The following is a 20,899-nucleotide window of genomic DNA, read 5'->3' as shown; positions in this document are numbered from 1 at the left end:
TGTTTATCTGTACCCTTTTGAATCAAGAGTACTCAACGAAATTAAATTTCTTTTTAATTCTGGAACATGTTGTACGTCACTAAGTGTTCTGACAACTCCATCAAACATCTTAACTTTAATTGTTCCAACACCTGCGATTTTACACGGAACATTATTTCCCATCAAAACAACAACTTTAGACACTGTTTCGTAAGTTGTAAACCAACCCCGATTGGGACTCATGTGGAAGGTGCAGCCTGAATCAAGTATCCACTCCTCGCTTACGTTAAAATCATTGACAGAAGCAACTAGAAGTTCACCATCGCTGTAGTCTTCTACAATATCAGCTTCACCAGAATTTTCTGGTTGTTTTTCCTTTTAATTCGTAGCCTCCCTTTTAATCTTATTTTGTAGCTTATAGCACTCAGATTTAATGTGCCATTTTTTCTTGCAGAAGTTACAAGTTTTACCTCTGTTTGAAGACTTCGATCTACCCTTAAATTTACCACGAGGATTCTGTTCCTGTGTCCTACCACGATCATCCTCAGCATTCCGATCTTGTCTCCCATGAACAATGAGATCTTCTCCCTGAGAGTCAGGTTTAACCACAAGATGCTTCATCTTATCATACGAGGTTAAAGAATCATAAACCTCATCAACTGTGAGAGACTCGCGGCTATATAAAATTGTGTCTCTAAAGGTTGAATAAGACGGGGGCAACGAACAAAGTAGAATCAACCCTAGATCTTCCTTATCATACTGAACCTCTATGGCCTCCAAGTTTGAGAGAATTTCTTTAAACACTGTTAAGTGTTCGTGTATAGACGTACCTTCCTCCAAACGATGAGCATAAAGACGCTGATTCATATCTAACTTGCTTGTTAGAGTTTTCGACATACATATTTGTTCTAGCCTCTTCCATAATGCAGCGGTAGTCTTCTCTTTCATCACATCCTGCAAAATTTCGTTGGACAAATGCAGATGTAATTGTGTTAACGCCTTTCGATCCTTACGTTTCTTCTCTTTATTTATTAATGTCGAAGGCATCTTATATATCCCTAGTAGGGTATCTTCCAGATCCATCTGCGCAAGAACTGCTTGCATCGTAATCTGCCACAATACAAATGTGGTGTTGCGATCCAACAGCGGAATTTCATACTTCAAAGACGCCATTACTGTGATTGAGATGAACAACCCGGAAGCTCTGATACCAATTTGTGAAAAATAAAATAAAAATAAAAAAATAAAATAAAGAACACACAAATTTTACGTGAAAACCTTTTCGGGAAAAAATCACGGGCAGAGGAGAAAAAAATTTACTATGTCAAAAATTTTGAGTCAATACAAGAGGAATAGACTATGTCTATTTATAGGCTTGTAAAACTATATTCTAGTAGGATTGAAACACCTTATCCTAATCAATATAAAATAGATGGAGTTTAATAAGGTTTAAAAAAATTTATGCTAAAATAAAATAAAAGAAGTCTTGTTCTATATGGATTTTACTTTTATTTTATTTTCTATCGTATTTTATTTAAATAAGAATTCGGGTCACTTAATTCTAACAATTTTTAATTCAAGAGGATGGAGAGAACAAGTGAGAAAAAAATACGTTTTCTTTTTATCTATAAAGAAAATAAAGCCCGATATTCACAGGGTAATTATTGACTAAAAATAGGATAGGTGAGCAGTAGGGTCGAGTAAGAAAAAATCGAAAACTGATAGAGTTTGGATGATTTATGAAATGCAAGTTTAAAAAACCTTAATTACATGAACCAAACCGAACTCTATTTTTATCTAATATATAATTTTTATAATATAAAAATAAATATTTTATATTTAAAATAGTGAAAATAATTTGAAAATTCTTTTTTAGAAATATTAATGAAAGACTTTAAAATTTTATCAAATAATATTCACAAGTCATAAAACAACGTTAATTTCGTTAAAAATAAGTCTAAAAATTCAAGACCAAAAATTAAAATGGAAAAAATTGAGAATTGAATAGAGTGAAATTGAATTTTAATGATAAAGTTTAGAAAATTAAAAAAACTCAAGACTTACCCAAACCGATATGACCAGTAGTGAGTAGAGAAAAATAAAGTAAGTTTGACTTAGCGAAAGATAATCTAAGTCTTGGTTAAAAAAAAAAACCTCCTAACAGTTGTATTTTTAATTTGACTATATAATTTGTGGAATCTCTTTAATAAAAATAAAAGTATCAAATTCTGCAACATCATCACAAGCAAAAGAAATTTAGCTCTTACAAGCTCAATGATATAATTTGGTTGTTTTAAAATACCTAGATTTTCTCAACAGTATCCTTCCTCCATATAGATTTATTAACCAAACTACTATATAACTTTGGTCTCTTCCTTATTTACGTTTAACTATTCTTACATGTTCGACTACTTTTTTATGACTCACTATTACAGTACACGTTATACCTGTTAATAGCAGCCTCCAAATCAGACATTTTCATGAGTGACTTTGCATAAATTAAAACTTGAAAGTTGACCGCACAGGCGTTAGATGAAGCACAGATAACGTTGTACCCCCTGGAATACATGTGGTGGTGTTGAAGATGAGAGTTGCAAACATCCAACAATGGACTGGTCCAGTCCAGTATCGACATGGATTGCTTACAGCTAATGCGAGAGCAATTTGCATGTTAGGTGAAGCCAGATTTCCCTTCACTCTCAGAAAGCATAAAGGAGATTTGACGTTTTTACGTAAGATTTGGTTGGAGCTCTCAGCTTAGTGTGAGATGCCCAGTTTCAGGACCAGAAACTCAAATCCCACCACCATTCCTTTACATAACCCATCTAAAATCATAAATATTGTTAGAATTAAATGACCCGAATCGTTATTTGAATAAAATACAGTGATAAAATAAAATAAAAGTAAAATTCATATAGAGCTACACTTCTTTTATTTTATTTTAGAATAAAGTATTTTAAACCTTATTAAACTCTATCTATTTTATATTTTATATTGATTAGAATAAGGTGTTTCAATCTTACTAGAATATAGCTTTACAAACCTATAAATAGACCTAGTCTATTCCTCTTATAATTATTCGAATTCGACATAATAAATTTTTTTCTCCTTTACCCTTTTTTTTTTTTCCCAAAAGAGTGTGTTCTTTATTTTATTTTATTTTATTTTCTCATATATAACATCATATGGTTAAAGGATATGTTGAATTTAAACCTTGATATCATTTGACAGTAAAAACTTGGAAACCTTTAGTGTATCAGTATAAAAACAAAATGTGTACAATATTTGTGTGGCAAACGTGAAATCTCAATATCTGTAGGCAATATGCAAATTTATGTTGCCGCTCATTCTAATCCAGCGTATAGAATGTCTCCCTTCAGTTAAGCTAGTCCTTGCTAGTACTTGCCTGGAAGTGTCCAGGCCAAATGTTAGTCACAAAGGTAAAATAAGTTGCCAAAAGAGGAAAATAGCCATTGCAAAAGAGGCTGCAGGGACAGTAGATTGCAGTTGGAGCAGACCTGATAGTGATGCCCCATTTGCATGTAGGCTGGATATGTATATCATACTCTTATTTACAAGCGGTAGCACCGCTCCATCCTTCCTTGCACCAAACACTTTTTGACTGCAAAAATTATCCATCAAACACTAATCAATACTTGATCTACAAATGGCTGCCATACGACATATGAAAAACAGACAAACCATCCATGTAAGATCCAGTTATAGCACATGAACAACAACTAGAAGGCCTCCAAGATCCAGCTGTATCAAGGTTCCTTTTTCCCAAATACAAACACTATGCACTACTCTTTTATTTTTCTTTTCGTTCTGTTTTTTTTTTCATAAATTTTAACCAGACAATCATTGAATCTCCCATCTATAATGGCATTGAGTTTAATAATCTGGAAAAAGAAACAATTTTTTATAACCCATTATGTTTAAGAAGCATCGACAAAGTCACCACTTTGCACTTCATCCACAAAATACGCCGAATTTTCTGGAACATGACAGCGTGGCACTCATGAAGTCGACAAGTAACAATTACAAGCTAGCAAACTTAACTAAAGCATTAAAGATGGGGAACGTTGATTGGTTAGTGAAATTCACCTGGTATGAGGAGGAGGGCAGAACATGATGACGTAATCAGCACCAGCACACGTGTACGTACTCGTGGTATCGTCGTACGCATAGCTATACGCGCGTGGGCAAGCATGCTTGAAAAACAACGAGTATCTGGATGGCCGACAAACGTCAGGCGTTCTGAACGCCCCGCTGCAACAGTATTCGGGATCTCCGAACGCTTCACACGCGCTCCTACACCCCACGCCTCCACCACCATTTTGACGCGCAACGCGTAACTCAGATGGACAAGCACCGTTGAGGTCCAATAAGCAACCTGTAGCGCTACAGTTCCCGCCTTTACCTCCCTTGACCACTATCAACATCGGCAAATTGTAGCCGTCCACTAAGCTGACGTCGTAAAAGTCTAATCCTCCGGCACCATTTAAAGTGAATTCCGCGAGAGTGGCTGGCGGCTTGGCGCCACTTCCGGAACATTCAATTTGGCCGGAGCCGCAATCGCCGCTTTGACAAATGAATTTACGGGAGAAATCGACGCCGCAAAAGGTTCGACCCCAGAGTCGACCGGACCAAGACTTTGGTATTGTCACTGTTCTTGATTTGCCAGGTTTTAGAACGAAGCCGGTTGTTGTAAGTTGAGCAGTGTTGGCCCCAGATAAAAAACCCGGCCATATCGTGTGGCGGCACTTGTTGACGACCTTAAAATAAGCTGGATTCACTTCTGCGATTGAAAACAAGGGTCTGTGTCAGTGACTGCAGAGCAAAGAAAAAAAAATGGAGTCTTTGAAGGTTTTATTTACCTGAGAAGAAGGAGATGAAGAGGAGCAAAAGAAAGGTGGAACAGAGATGACGACGATCCATTGTTGATGACTTAAAGATTAAAAAATGGAGTTTGAAGTTGAACAATTGCCAAAAAACACTAGAGAACTTTACTTTTTCTTGGAAGACATAGCAGGGAGAGTGGGACTTCCAGAATGTGTTTGTGGCGTTTTTGCCTTTAGGCTTTTGGTTTTGGTTTAGGGTTATTTTGTTAAATACTCAAATCTCAAAGTTTTTGTCTTTGTTGTTCCGGGCATTTTCACGTTCCTTTCTTTTCAAGCAAAGGTATATATGTACAGAAAAACTGTATTTTATTGGCCTTCTTTATGCCAACTTTTTTTAGCTGAAGCTTTGATATAATCTGCTTTGTGATGGTTTAACACTTGAAATGCCTGCCTTTGACCAAATAAACAAGCAAGCAAACGCTGTTCTTGTATGGAATGTTCAATTGGCTGGTGAAGAGTTCAGTGCCCTGTTTTGGCAACGAATGCTTGATGTTAACTTATCGTAAACTCAAGCTTAAGCATACAAATATAGTGGAGATTCCTAAAGCGAAAGCTCAAAATGGAGAGTTACAAGGTAAAAATGTTTCAAAATTTCAACCGGAAATGATGATATTTATGTGTCGAAAAAGACCAAATAGATAAGGAAACGAGTTTCTTAACCCACAAGGTAACAGGTGTTGCATATGAGCATCAGTACTCACAAGCAGAAGCGGATCTGCAACAAAAGAGGTATAACACTCACGAATGGAAGTGAGGCAATTGTTTCTAATCTATTTCGATTTTCAGGTCACGATGCTTGCCATAGAGACCTCAACCAAATCAAACGCCGAGGCCCTTTAATTGTCATGAATGCAATTGCGTTTTTATCGTCTTTCAGAACATTGACAGACTTTGTAAACTCAGCATCATCCAGTTCTAAATGCTGCAACTCTTCCAGGCACTTATGATACAATGTTCTCTCGCTTGATGCATCTCTTTGTAAAGCTCTCATCTTGACAGCTGAAAACATCTCGTATATGGCGTTCTCTATCGGCTCACCAGCATCATAGCAGACCCTTTTCTTATGAGCTGAAGCTCTTGGAGCCTCAGACTTTCGTTTCTTAGGTTGTTTGTCACTTATTCGAATTATCGAATCAGAATCAAGGGTACCCTCAACCACTTGTGTCGGTACATTAGTTGGCTCTGAAGATCGAACTGTCTCTGTGTTGCTATTCCCCTCTTCAGTTATCATTGGAGCCGTGTTCGGCATGGATTTGCAGGTAGTTCTTTCGCCTGCTCCGCAAGTTAAAGAAGATTGTTTTAGAAAGCAACTACGGGCAAATAGTCATAATCTAATAAAGTAATATTACCTTCAAATATGATAGACATTTGTTTATAGAGAGGAAAGCTCTTGCGTCGGAAGGGTCTTGCTTCACTTCGTACCGCGATATAGTTGTCCCAAACTTTGTCATCAGCAACCACCATTTGTCGAGTTTCATCCCAACCAAATCCATTATGTCCGAGTAGGGTTTTAACAACGCCATAATCTTTTTTCATCACATTGTAACGGTTTTTTATTTGGTTTTCTTCCAAATTCATACCGAACTTCTTGTTAAAATCACGCGTAACAGACCGAATAACATCGTTCTTGAATTCATTATAGGCAGTTCGTCCACAATTGTGCTGCTCGGTGAAAAGCTCAACCAGAAATGCATCCCGAGACGGAGTCCATTCTGCTTTGGCCCTACATACAACCCCTTCCTGTGTTGTAGACATCTGTATGAAGAAATAGTAATATAAACCACTGACTCAAAGAATTGAGCTGTATACTGATTACTGAGGCATGCTTTGAATCAAGTCTGATATGGAAAAAGTTCATTAGGATTTCAAATGACCTCATCTAAAAAATTTGGGTATTTTACCAAGCACATGATTACAATATCTATTATATGAATATTCAAGGGCTAAAACCCGTGTAGACAAAGATTAGTAACAAAACTGAAAACGATATTCCAGCATCAAGCTCATCAAAACTAAACCCTGGTTTGATACTTTGTGTGTATCAATGCAGTGAAAACCACAGATTACAACCCTTGATTAAATTTTTCATATACGACCAATAGCTTAATCACAACCACCAATTGTTCTTCAAAAAAAAAAAAAAAAACTTTGTGAGAGACTGACAGCGCTCTGTTTCCCTTCAACAAACAGCAGGCAATAGAATTGAAGTAGAAACCAAATTGCTAATGAATATACACAGAAAGCTTTCTGTCAGTCAGTTGGATATCAGAAAAAGGATTTCAGAAATGTTTAAAATGCAAAAAGAAAAGAAGCATAATATTTTGGCTCTTTGGTTTTCTTGGCACATTTTCTGAGGAAACAAACAGAGAATAATGGTGGGTATCTTTTGACAGTACCTTTGATGAAAGCAGTCAGGGACAAGAACTGGAAGTTGGCATGATAAGGAACTTTAAGAAACTTAGAGCCAAAAGAAGTGGTGAAATGGGAAGTGGGAAAAAGAGAAAGAAGAAACCAAACGAGTTGTTGCACAACAAAATGTGGCGCCGGACTATGCTTATAAATGCTGAACTACCTTCCTGATTTAATCACCTGTCGCCACGTTAGACTTTGCGGTTTATTCTGTCGTGTTCATCACCTGATCTTAGCCGTTTAAATGTTTGACTCATTTTGTTCCTATGATATTTTGTCTACGATTTCAATTTATTGATATTTTTAAAATACATTTTAAATTTGTATATAAGAATATATCTAAATTATACTCAAATAATATATTTTATTTTTAAATGTAATTATAAAAACTACAAATAGTAGTAAGATAAAAAATATTTCACTAAAAATATTTTAAAATATTAAAATTTATATCTATAAATATTGACGAATATAAATTGATACAAGCCAATATTAATTAAAATAAATCGAAACACATCAAAATAAGTGAAACACTACAAAATTTTAACCACAAACAAACTTAATATTAATTTAAAATCGAAATAGTATGCATTAAATAGTAGAGTCAGTATCGATATTATATCGATTACCATGTTATATCAACTTAAAAAATCAAATAGTATTTTTACATTAAAATATATAAAATGATTAATATATTAATTTTATATAAAACTTTGGGAAAAATACATTATTAGTCACTAAATTATAGGTAAGTTTTCGTTTTAGTTACTTAACCAAAAAAAGTTACAATTTGGTCTTGAACTATTTAAAAGTTTTTATTTAAGTCATCGGGCTATTAAAATCAATATTATATAGTTCTTTTTCTTCGCACTGCTTGCACCAATTGAAAACTCTCTTTCTCGTTCTCTTCTACAATTTAATTTTTTTTCATGAAACAACTTTGGGCGTCACAAATCTGCAAACTAAAATTCGAACAACTTTTTCTTCGATCTCCGACACTGATTATTAGATCGACCTGGATTTAAGCTATATTTTTCTCCTTGTCGATGGGTATTAATCCATCATACCTATCGTCGAATCATTGCTTGTAGCTTATTGGTAGAATTTAAAAAAAAAAAACACTTAACCGCCAATAACTTAAATAAATTTTTTTGAATAGTTTAATGATTTAAACAAGAACTTTCACATAGTTCAATGACCAAATTGTAATGTTTTTTAGTTAAGTGATCAAAACAAAAAATTGTCCATGATTTAATGACTACTAATGTAGTTTACCCTAAAATTTAGAGCATATTCGACAAAAATATATAAACCATTTATGATACTCTTGATTAAGTTGATGCTATGAATTAAGTCACATAATATTTTGAAAATAAAATTAATAACTTAATAAAGTTATATTATTACTTTTCCTTTTTTTAAAAAAATTACCCATTTATCATTAAAAACTAATCAAAATATAATTTTTCAATAAAACAAAAATAATTTGTCAGGTGTTAATATATATTATAGAAACTAAGCAAATTATAAACCCTAGTCTCGTTGGACAATTAGATTTGGGCCACCATAAATCCAACCGGGAAAACACTTGGGCCTCACTTTAAATAAAGAACATTGGTGTCTTAAATTTTTTTTTTTTTTGTAAGAAAGTATTTTGGTATAAGAAAAGGAGCATGAGAATTTTAAAAAAATAAAATAAAATAAAAATTAAGTTGGATTTTTAGTGGTTTTAATAATTGTTGGGATCTTAGAGATGTAAACCCAAATCCAAATTTCTAAATTCAAGTTTGCAGATTGGAACACCATTCCTCCTACAAAGCACTAGTCAAGCAAGACATAGAGTCAATTCATAGAACACAAGAAAGAACAAATTGAAATACTTTTCTTGTGCTTTGAAATGCAGCTTTAATTTGTATTATTGTAAGTTGTAACACAAAGAACAAAAGAAAAGTGAAATGAGAAATGGTCCCTTAGTAAAGGATTCTTTTAGTCCCACAAATGGAAGCCAAAAAGGAACAGCCACCATCATATTGTTTCATTGTTGATGAAATGGCTTCATAACCATTTCTATCTTTGGTCAATTTCATTCTCTTTCCTTTGTATTTATCACCAAGTCAATGCTGGTTTCCAATCTTTATAATTATGTACCAAAAGCTTCAACACCAACATAATATGGGAAAAAGAAAAACAAGATATGTGACTTCACACCCTTTTTTTAGGTAAAATATTTGATATTTTTCAAATAAAACTTGAGTTAAATTTTGTAGATGACAAAAACATAAATCAAAAAATTTTATCCGTCGTTTAAGAATCCAATCCGATTCAAATTTAAATTTAATTAGTGAAACTCAATGTGATTATTGAGTATCAAAAAGGCTTAATAAAAATCTGAGCACTTACTTATTTCTGTGTTTAGTTTAAGAGTTGTATTAATCAATATTTATGGGCCCTAAGCATACTTCTCTACTTAAAAAAGAGGTAAATTGGTCCCTACACGTTAGATCAAAGAGCGAATTGGTCCTTCTATTAAAAATTTCATGCATTTCTATTGTTCAAAACGGGTCCCTATACATCAACATGAGATACGCATGGTACTTAACGTGTCACTATTTGGTTGTTTTGTTAGTTACAACAGTTTTTAACAATAAAAATAGATGAAATTTTTAACAAAAATGAACGATTTGCTCTTTAAGACTAATTTACTCATTTTTTAATAGAGGAAATAAAATTCAATTTAACTCCTAATTTAATAGCCTCTATAATACATTTACCTCTATTAACAATTTTTTCCATATTAAATATAAACTAAAGTAGTATTGGTAGATCTGATTTTTTTTTTTTTATGAAAACAAATCTTTTACTAAATTAGTCATAAAACTGGTTTGAAGGTTGCTGTTAGAAAGCAAGAATAAGGGTTGTCTTTTGTGTGGACTCAAATCATGAAAAAAAAGTTTACAAAGGATGTTGGCAGCTAGCAAAAAGCAATGATGGTTTAATTTCATTCATGTGTTGTAAAGAGAAAACAAAGCCGTTTGCTTGTTCTTCTAACAATGGTTTGAGGCAAAAATGATTGATCATCATAGGTTTGACTTATGATCTTATATTAAAGTGGGGTTTTTCTTTTTCTTTTGGCATTTCAATTTGGATATCTCCATTAATTGATGTAGTTGCCCTGGGCTGGCGTGCTGAGCTTAAATTTCATGCTACCTGCATTATCAATTTGTTTGTATTTGTGTTCATTACTAGGATGACATGGAATCGACATTTTCTTCCCTTCTTGTTAATCAAAATAATAATCACAAATGATTTTAGCTTTTGGTGTTATGGCCCCAAACCCTAATGACTCCATAAACCACCCACAAGACAAAATTCAGCACTAATAGCATGCACTGTCGAGTCCCCATATTATAACAAAACAATTAAGCAATACCCCCATTTCTTCACATAAAATTTCGATTGTCTGATTATTACAGATACGACAAATACATTAACATCTGATAGGAAGAATTTAAGGAAAGGGCAGAAATGGTGGGATAAATGGTCAAAGATACAAAGGGCCCCTTTGGATCACCTGTAACCTCCAGTGTGGTGAAATTTAAAGAGTAAAAAAATTTAAACTGAAATGCAGCTCCAATTGTGGTGTTTGGCAAGCACACCGGTGAGCATTTCTCACCTCACTGTAACTCAAAATATTGGCTGGAGTTAAAAAGATCCAGTGGACTGATTTGGAAGTCCAAAAATAAGGGTAATTATTATTTTACCCCTCCAATTCTTCCTTTATTATTTATTTTATTTAATACACATAACATAAGTTTAATATGTCATTATTTAATATAATTTAATTTTCAATAAATATATAATTTTTATTTATAAATTTAGTATAAATACAATTTAATTTATATTTTATTATTTGATTTAAATATAATTTGTAAAATATTTTGATATTTTATTATGGATATAATTTAAAATATTTAAATTTTATTGTATATGATTTTAATATTTTAATTATCATTTTATAAAAAATATAATTTTAATTTATGTTTTATATTAAATAATATTACTAAATATATTGTCATTTTAATCTAATGTCCTTAATAGTCATTTTATATACTCACCTCACCACTACAGCTGCGTTTAAATCTAAACACACACCACATTATTGTTTCTAATCTTACTGCCATAGTATCCAATCTCACCGCCACCGCTGTTTTTAACCTCACTGAAAGTAAATACACTGCCCATTCAAACTAAGCCAAAGAATGTTTGAGGTCCCAGTGGCTGTAAATTAAAAAAAAAAAAAGCATATAAGATTAATGAGGGAATGACTGAGCTGCTCAACAGGCCCCATGAATATGTTGCACTGCTTCCAAACAAAAAAGTTTCTATTTTTGTCGCTGCAAAGTCATGGATGATATCAACATTCAACATAAGGTTGATGGTTTTAATTTGTTTCCTTTTTTCAAATTTATTAGAGAAACAAACTCATTATGCTTTACCATCATAGCTTGAGAGAAAAATCTCTCTGGGTTATTTGTTTAAATTCAAAACAAGTACAAAGATTAATGTTACAGCATAAAAGAAAATGAGAAGAAGAAATCACCGAGTTGTTGTCAATGGGGTCTGTTTTTCTGACATCTTCAAGTTTGATGGGTAATGCCATTAATTCACACACTGTTGGTTTTATTTTTGTAAGGTATTAAGAGATTTCTTTATTAAAAAAAAATTGGAAATTCACCCTTCGTTAAAATTTCTTTTTATATGTTTGTCTTTTTTTAATTTCTTTTATATAAAATGATAAATTGCATGTTATCGTCTCTACTAAAAAATAGATAAATTAGTCTCTATATATTAGATTAAAGAGTAAATTAATCTTTTTATTGAAGATTTCATCCATTTTTACTATTAAATGTTAATGTAGTTAATGAAGCAACCGTACACTAACACGTGATCTGTCACGTATACCTTATGCTGATAGGGTAAGGATTGTATGAAATAGTGACGCCACGTCATCTATATCCCTTTCCAATAATTTTATGCCACATCAGTACTCTTATCCTGAAAAAAATCAAATCCAAATTAAATGGCATAAAACTATTGAAAAGAGATATAGATGAAGTGGCGTCACTATTTCATACAATCCTTCTTCTATGCCGATATGACAATATTTTTAAAAATAAAACAAACATTCTTTATAATTATTTAAAAAAACCACATCCAAGATATATATATATGCAAATATTTTTTAAATAATTATAAAATATACAAAATTATTTAAAATTTATAAAAGATATAAAAGAATTTAAAATTATTAAAAATTAATAAAATTATTTTTGAAAATCTAAAATGAACATAGACAAAATGTTGTCAAGATTCATTATGGAGTAGTTTCTTATATAATTATTAAAATTTATACAAAATTATAGAACATTATTTAAAAATGATTAACAATTATAGCAAACTATAAATAATGATTAAATTTTAAAAAAATATATGTTTAAAGAATTTAAATATACACATGTACACATATATGTATCTTCTTAATTAAGTGGTATATTTTAATTAATCAAGTTAATGAATTTATAATTCTTAATACTCCTATTAATTATAATCCAAATCATACTTTTATCTAAGCCTACTCATCTTTTAATTCCATGTCACTTATGTAAAAATTGAAAAAAATCAAATCATTACTTAAAACACATATGGATGAACTTTTTAACCAAAGGACCAATTTGCACATTTTTTAATGCATATGAGCTAATTTAATCTATTTTTTAGTAGAAGGGAGAAAATGCAATCTATCTCCTAATACAGAGACCTCTGTAATACTTTTACCTGTAAAGAAGTTATCGCAATTTTTACGATACTATTAGTTATTATTATTATTATAAATTGCATATTAACACATCATATAACAAATTCTTTAAATTCCTTACCAAAAAAAACTAAAGTAATTTTACGCATTTCGTAACTATTTATATGGTTAATATTTTAACGATCTAACTGGTATATTTTATATCGTATTCATATAGATCATGCATGTCAAATTTGATGTAAATTTAAAACTTCTAACCATTTGTTTAATGTAACAAAATTTCAACTATTGAATATATATTAATATATAAAGTATTTTAAATAGATATAATCGAGATATCGATTGATTAAAAAATTATATACACAAACACAATTATATTAATAAATTCAACGATTAGATCATAAAAATATTAATTATATAAATAATTATAGAAATATATATATAACTACCTTAATTTTTGCACTAACCAGCACAAGTGAATATTCAAGCAACATCAATGTTTATATTAACTATAATCCAAATTATTATTTTTAAAAATTATATAGTGACTGTAAAATGGGAAGCGCGCATTCAAGATATCGAGTTTAACCAAAAGAGAGAATGTTTGTACGTTTTTACCGACACCGAGAAAGAATAATAGAAAAAATATAAAAAGAAAAATTGCAAACTACTCCAAAATAACATATCACTTTTTCCAAAAGCATACTAAAAATTATATTAAAATAATTAGGATAAATTATGTCATTAGTCACTAAATTATAGATAAATTTTTATTTTGGTTACTTAACTAAAAAAAGTTACAATTTGATCATTGAACTATTTACAAATTTTCATTTAAGTCACTAAATTGTTAATATTGATGCTATATACCTTTTCTGTTTGCACTATATGCATCAATATAAAGCTCTATTTCCTCTTCTTTTCTACAATTCAAATTTTTTCATGAATCAGTTTTGAACATCACGGATATTCAAATCAAAATTCAAATAGTTTTTTTCTTCGATCTCCGACACTAGCCGTTAGATTGACTTGGATCTAAGATATATTCTTCTACTTATTGATGGGTACTGATTTACTATATTGATCGTCAAATTGTCGCTTGAAGCTTACTAGCGGAACTTAAAAAAAAAAACTTAACAGCCAAGTGACTTAAATAAAAACTCTTTAATAGTTTAGTTATTTAAATGAAAACTTTTGAATAGTTTAGTGATCAAAATTGTAACTTATTTTAGTTAAGTGGCCAAAATAAAAATTTACTCATAATTTAATGACTTATGGTGTAGTTTACCCAAATAATTAAAAGGGGTTGAATAAAGTTTGATAAACAAAAATTATTTGCCTTTTTTGTTCGAAAAAATCTACCTATCCCTTAAAGTTTGATAAAGAGTACATTAACTCCCTCTTTGTTTTTTAAAAGAGAAATTCATTAATTCATTTCATGAATGTGAACATATAATTTAGGAAAAAAACAACAAACACTCATCATAGGCAATGAAGAACGAGCTCCATTAACATAACAAAGGTTTAGCTTCAGCATCAATAGAACATTATAGCACGTTAACAATTGGTTGTCACAACTTAAACACATCATATCTAGAGTGGTTGCGATCGCTTAATACCATAAGGAAATTAGTCTCAGATGGTGCAAAACAATGGGAAAAAATTGACAAAAGAACCAAGCATTCACCAAACTGGAGAAGATGGCAGCAACAAAACCATCTCTAAAACCACTTGCAAAAGCAAGACTACATGCATAAGTAAGACTAAAAAACATGTCACAAGAGCAGAACAAAACTTCTAAAAGTGAAGTCTTATGGACAACAACAAAGCCATCTCTAAAACCACTTGCAAAAATAAGACTACATGCATAAATAAGACTAAAAAACATATCACAAGAGCAGACAAAAACTTCTAAAATTGAAGGCTTATTAAACAATGAAAAAAGAACAAAAAAAAAAAAACATATCAAACTTAAGACAACATAGCTCCAAACCAGCCTATGATATCATTTATTATTTTGAAATACTTTAAAAAAATAGATTAAGAAGCTGACAATGAGCCATTCACTTTCCAAGAGAAATTGTTGGTGGCCAGTGGAGTACTTTCGATGATGACAAACACTGTAATTTGTTCACCACAACTTGTGAAGACAAGAAAGATACCCACAAAATATATTTGCAAACTGAAAAGAGAGAATGCACATGGATTGAACAAAAAGATGAAAGAAAGGAAGGGTTGGTTAGAGGGAGAGAGAAAAAGACGGGCGGTAGACAATCCGAAGCCTGACACTATCCCTAAGCAAAAAAAAAAAAAAAGCAAACTACTTGGAAAAAAAGAGAAAAGTATTTAGCGTTTCCTCAACTTCCCCTTAATTTTATATATTAAATGAGTTTTGAAAAGGAAACTTTAAGCTTAATTAATTAATGATTTATCTATTTATTTTTGTTATCTTCAATCTTTATATTAAAAAATTACAATTAAAAATATAAAAATAATTAATTATAAAATATTTCAATTATTATTTATTATAAATTACATTATATTGTAATATAATTATATGTTAAACATTATGTATGTTTGAATTAATATATGTAAGTTTTAAAAGTTACAAATACAATTATAATTGCAATTACAAAGAATATACCCAAATAACTATAATCATAATTAATCATTATAAAGTCTATTAGTTTGTTAACTAAAATATATCTAGATTTATACCACAATAAATCTATATAGGATTTGTATATGGTGGGTCATATACCAGAATAAATATAAACCGAGAACCCATACATGGTTTACATAGAACGAGACTCAAGCTTGATGTTTCAAATTTCCTAGACCTTAACCTTGCTATTAAGTTAAGACTTCATGGTTGTAATTTTATTTAAAAAAACTATTATTAAATATAATTATATATATTTTTTGGATAATTGAATTTCATTTATCCAAGAAGTAGTCAAATGCTACAGTCTAACAACATTACAACAAAACCGTCAACAATAAAAAACCAAACTATCAAAACAATACAAAAGAAGCAACTAGAATAAACCAAAAGAAAATTAAGCAAAACCCCAATTAGAACTGATTAAAAGGTTATCTGAATCAACTCTATTAAACAACTTCCTTAATCCTTAAAATAATAGCATCAACAGACGATGGAGCATGACCAAACACCCAAGCATTATGCTCACACCAAATTGTGTGCAGGAATGTAGTCCATGCAAGCTTCAAGACCCTAACAAGCAAGGACTGCCCTCTAAGCTTTGAAAGAGCCTAGGCAAGCTCTTGCCTCCAAGTGCCAACAACCCTCTCAATACCACACTAGTGAATAACCTTTCCCCAAATAGGTTTAGAATAGGAAAAACTAAAAAAAAGAGGTGGTCACGCGACTTAGCATCATCAAAACATAATAAGAAACTATCAATTACATTCATACCAAAGGAAATTAAATGATCACAAGTTGGAAGCTTATTAAGAATAGTCATCCAAGCAATCAAAGAGCATTTAGGTATATGCAAAAGAAACCAAATGAGCCTTTTCCAACAAACCTTGCGACCCCTAGACCTTATTTTTCCCCACAATTTTGAAGCAGAGTCCCTAATACCAGAAGTGAATCGATGCAGGGTTGCACTAACAAGTTCCTAAAGTTTCAACAGTCTCCTACTATGCTAGTTGCAAGTGGAGGATAGGGCCAGTTCCCAAAGGTTACGTCCCTGTCCCTTGAAGACATACTCCTTAATCCAAGTCACCCAAAACGATCCCTCCCCAGCCAAAATAACTCTGATCTATTAGAGGACACAAACCTGGTTCCATTCTCTCAGATCCCTCTGACCAAGTCCCTCTTTAGACTTAAAGGAACAAATCTATTTCTAGCTAACCCTTGCACCATTTGCTTCCAAAAGAATCAAATGCAAAGTTGAGCAACATGTTTCAACATAGACTTAGGCAATAAAAATTTCCTACCCCAAAAGGCCTGGATACTGAATAGAAAAGACTTAATAAGCTAAAATATCCTTATAAAACTAAAAAAAATACCCATCCAACCACATACTCAAGAAGTAAGCTTACTTAGCAGAGGATTACAATCATTAATAGTTAATTTCATAGAAACCAGAGGCAATCCCAAGTATCTAATAGGAAACTTACCCAACTTAAAACCTGTGATACTAAGAATAATAGCCTAGTTATCAACAGAGACTTCAGCCATAAGATTCTCACTCTTGTTAGAACTCAGTTGTAGCCTAGAGAGCAAGTAAAAGTCCTGTAACATGCAGTAGATACCTACAACAGAATGTACATTTCCTTTAGAAGAAAATGATCAACAAATGCGACATGGGTAAGTTGCACATGATGACACTTAGGATGAAATTGAAAGATTCTTTGCTGAGCTGCCACATCCAAAAACCTAGATAGCACATTCATGGCAATCAAAAATAGGTAAGGGGACAAATGGTCCCTTTGTCTGACACTCTTACCACCTGGAAAGAAGCTAATCATCTCACTATTTAAAAAGTTAGAGAACCTGGAGGAAGTTATACAAACCCAAGTCCACCTCTAAAACTGTTGAGGGAACCCAATATCAATAATAGCAGTAAAAGCAGCAATCAAAAACTTCTAGCTCAAAGAATCAAAGGCCTTCTGCAAGTTAATCTTAAGAGCAACCCTAAGGGAGATGTCAGCATTACCGTACTCTTTAATCAACCGTTGAGCCAATAAGGTGTTATCCAAAAAACTACTACCTTTAATGAAAACAGTTTGATTAATAGATATTAGATCAGGCAAATAAAGGGTAAGACGATTAAAAAGGACCTTAGTAATACATTTGTAGACATTATTACAACAAGAAATGGGTATAAAATCTTTTACATGCATAGGATGTTCACACTTAGGCACAAGAGCTAAAATAGCAGCATTAAAAACTAGTAGCAAAGATAAAGAAGCAAATAAGAACTGAACAGCAAAAACAAAGTCCTCACCTAAAATCCTCCATGCAACTTTGAAGAAACCAGCAGTGAAACCATCTGAATCGGACACCTTATCACTCCTTTTCTAAAAAAAAGGCTTGTTTAATTTCATCAACAATAATAGGCCTAACCAAATCTTCCTGAGCCTTAGAAGACAGAGATGAAAACAACTCTGCCAAGAATTGCCTACAGCATCCAACAACATTATTTTTAGAGGAACCAAGAAATCTTTTAAAAAACTGAAAAACTTCAGCAGAAATCTGCTCAAAATAATCAATCAACTTACCCTGATCATTCATCAGCACCCTAATGGTGTGCTTATGCCTCTTCACTACAGTAGCATTATAGACAAATCGAGTACCCTGATCCCTTTCTCTTAGCCAACTCACCATTTATTTCTACCTGTTGAAACTCTCCTCAGCCAACTACAATTCATGAAGCTCTATTTGCAACTCATCAATATACTTCTGCCTGGTAGAATCTAAACTAGAATTTAAACCTGCTAACTAAGCAGATTCCACCTCACTCTTTTATTGGCAACTCGATTAGTAATATCACTAATATAACACCCCACGCTCCATACACGTCCGACCCGTCCACTGGGTTTGGGTATGAAGTGTCACAATTGAATCTATGCTTAATTTTGCTAACTAAACTGTTGATAAAAATCTGAAAATGAAACTATATAATAATAAAATTAAAAAATGATAATTCTTATAACTAAGGTCCTTGAGCCACAGAATATTTAATCCTTCAATTCATTCCTATCTCTAATCCAACTATTTGTTTACAATGAAACTCTTACAACTTAACTAATGATTATTTGTCCTATAAGTCTCGATTCTGGGGTGGCTATATGGCTTTTTAGTCACTAATCCTAAGGCAAAGCCTCAAATGATACCCCTTACCTATATGCATAACTTGATCTATCAACAATCCTCGATCTCCACTCCGTTTGGTTTAGTCCCTCCTCGAAGTCCTCGATCATCCTCACAAGTCCTGCGAACGTTAGTTAATTCCATAAGTTTGAATGAACTTAGTGAGTTCCTATACTAACCATAAATAACCCTATCACACAAGGGTAAACAATATAAAATAAATTAAATATAAATACCCCCTGCTCGCTCAAGGCGAGTGTTATTTATCAAGGTGGAGGACTCCACTCGATCTTTCGAGCTATCCGGCTCACTATAAAACCTTCATCTGGTTCAACTCTCTGTAACAACCTAATTTCCAGTGGTTTCGAGACCACAATTTCGATATGTGGGTCCGTTAATATTTACGAGGTCATTAATGCTATATTAAAATTTGGTTACGTAATTTTAACGTTTAGATAGTTAATTAAATAAAAGAACTAAATTGTAAAAGTTGCAAAAGCCAATCGTTATTAGTTTAATTATACTAAATGGCTAAGGAATCATGGTTTAATGGATTTAAATGGTAAATATACCAAATTAGTTTTATTGGATGGTAGTGGTATTGTTTTTAATGAATTCTTTTAAGTAATAGTGAAGGGTAAACTTGTAAATATATAAATAAATTAAATTAAACACAAAACAAAAGATGAACAAAGCTAATTTATTCATCTTTTTGGCTTGAAAACTGAAACTCCATGGGAGATTAAGCTAAGCTTTCAGCTAAGACTCATTTCACATGCATGGTATGTATTTTTCACTTGTTTTTCATGAATTTCATGTTTTTGGGATCGTTTTAGCTCTATCTAGCTAACCTGGGGGTTAATTTGTAAAATTTTTAAATATTTTGGAAGATTTCATTGATGATTTTGATGTATTTTTTAAGTTTATGGTAGAATATTAATATTGGTTGTTGATTAAAACTATTTTGTAAAGTGATTTTAGTTAGTTTTAGTTAAAAGATCTGGATTGATAAAATATTAAATTTGACATGAAATTATTATAAAATTTGAATAATTATGGGTTTTAATAATATGAATGGAAATTTAGCTAGCATAAAATTTATGAATTTGTGATAAGTTTGAATGTTTTGGGTTTAGGGACTAAATTGTATAAAATGTAAAAGTTTGGGGAAAATGTGAAAAATTATAAATAGGAAGTCATATATTAAATTGAATATTATATGAAATTGAGGCTAATAAATTGAATAAATTACTTTATAGATTAAGAACTAGTAAACAATTGAGGAAAATGGAAAATTGTTGACTAGTCCTTAAACTTTTGCTATATCTGCAGTTTAGCCTTGGTAACTTTATTCGGTTTAGTTTAGTATAATTGATTGTGAAATCGGTTGATGAAATTGGTTCATTCGGTTACCGGGGGCAGATGTAAAGCCTTCGGGCTTGACACTTGGTGCCTAGGCATGTTTTCAGAGGGATGGTAGCCTACAGGCTAAACACTTGATGTCAAGGCATGTTTTTGGTTGGATTGACTCGTTTGAGTTTTCTGGCATGTTTCAAGTGGATAGCTGCATACTTGTATCTATTATATCATTCATCGGGCAAATTTCCAATTATATTTGACTTGTTACTGAATTGTGTAATGGATTGTATGATTTTTTGATATTATCGTGACTTGGTATTGAATGATCTCATGTGATTGAATATATTATGCAACTCGTATATATCTAAACTCACTTGTTAAATGACTGTGGTTGGTAGGATTTATTGTTTGTTAATCTTGTTAATGTAATTACTATGTTTTTAAGGTAAGTTATATCGTTTTAACTGTTGAACTTACTAAGCTCTATAAAAGCTTACTTGTGTCATTTTTTCCTATGTCCTTGTAGATAATATTTTTTGGAATAGGGAGATCAGATCAACCTGAAGATCACACTATCTAGAGATCTATCAG

The 20,899-nt window shown here is 31.8% G+C and overlaps 2 protein-coding genes across 3 annotated transcripts; both read right to left on the bottom strand.

The window, feature by feature from the left end:
* Window positions 1–3,202: 3,202 nt before the first annotated feature.
* On the bottom strand, window positions 3,203–5,201 carry LOC108482340 (thaumatin-like protein 1b). Of its 2 annotated transcripts, XM_017785463.2 has the most exons (4): window positions 4,860–5,201; window positions 4,087–4,780; window positions 3,498–3,601; window positions 3,203–3,385 (listed from the first exon to the last, which is right to left on the bottom strand). In XM_017785463.2, the coding sequence occupies exons 1-4, from the start codon at window positions 4,918–4,920 to the stop codon at window positions 3,375–3,377; spliced, it is 870 nt and encodes a 289-aa protein (XP_017640952.1). In that variant the 5' UTR covers window positions 4,921–5,201; the 3' UTR covers window positions 3,203–3,374. The 2 variants fall into 2 exon arrangements, with proteins under 2 accessions (XP_017640952.1, XP_017640951.1); XM_017785462.2 differs by having other exon boundaries at window positions 3,203–3,601; window positions 4,860–5,200.
* Window positions 5,202–5,464: 263 nt separating this feature from the next.
* On the bottom strand, window positions 5,465–7,412 carry LOC108482360 (uncharacterized protein At2g29880-like). Its single transcript, XM_017785488.2, has 3 exons — window positions 7,280–7,412; window positions 6,233–6,638; window positions 5,465–6,155 (listed from the first exon to the last, which is right to left on the bottom strand). Exons 2-3 carry the CDS (start codon window positions 6,636–6,638, stop codon window positions 5,671–5,673), a joined length of 891 nt encoding a protein of 296 aa, XP_017640977.1. The 5' UTR covers window positions 7,280–7,412; the 3' UTR covers window positions 5,465–5,670.
* Window positions 7,413–20,899: the final 13,487 nt, after the last annotated feature.

The sequence above is a fragment of the Gossypium arboreum genome, chromosome 2, assembly GCF_025698485.1.
Source record: "Gossypium arboreum isolate Shixiya-1 chromosome 2, ASM2569848v2, whole genome shotgun sequence".
Taxonomy (NCBI): Eukaryota; Viridiplantae; Streptophyta; class Magnoliopsida; order Malvales; family Malvaceae; genus Gossypium; species Gossypium arboreum.
This window is presented reverse-complemented; position numbering and strand designations above follow the sequence as displayed.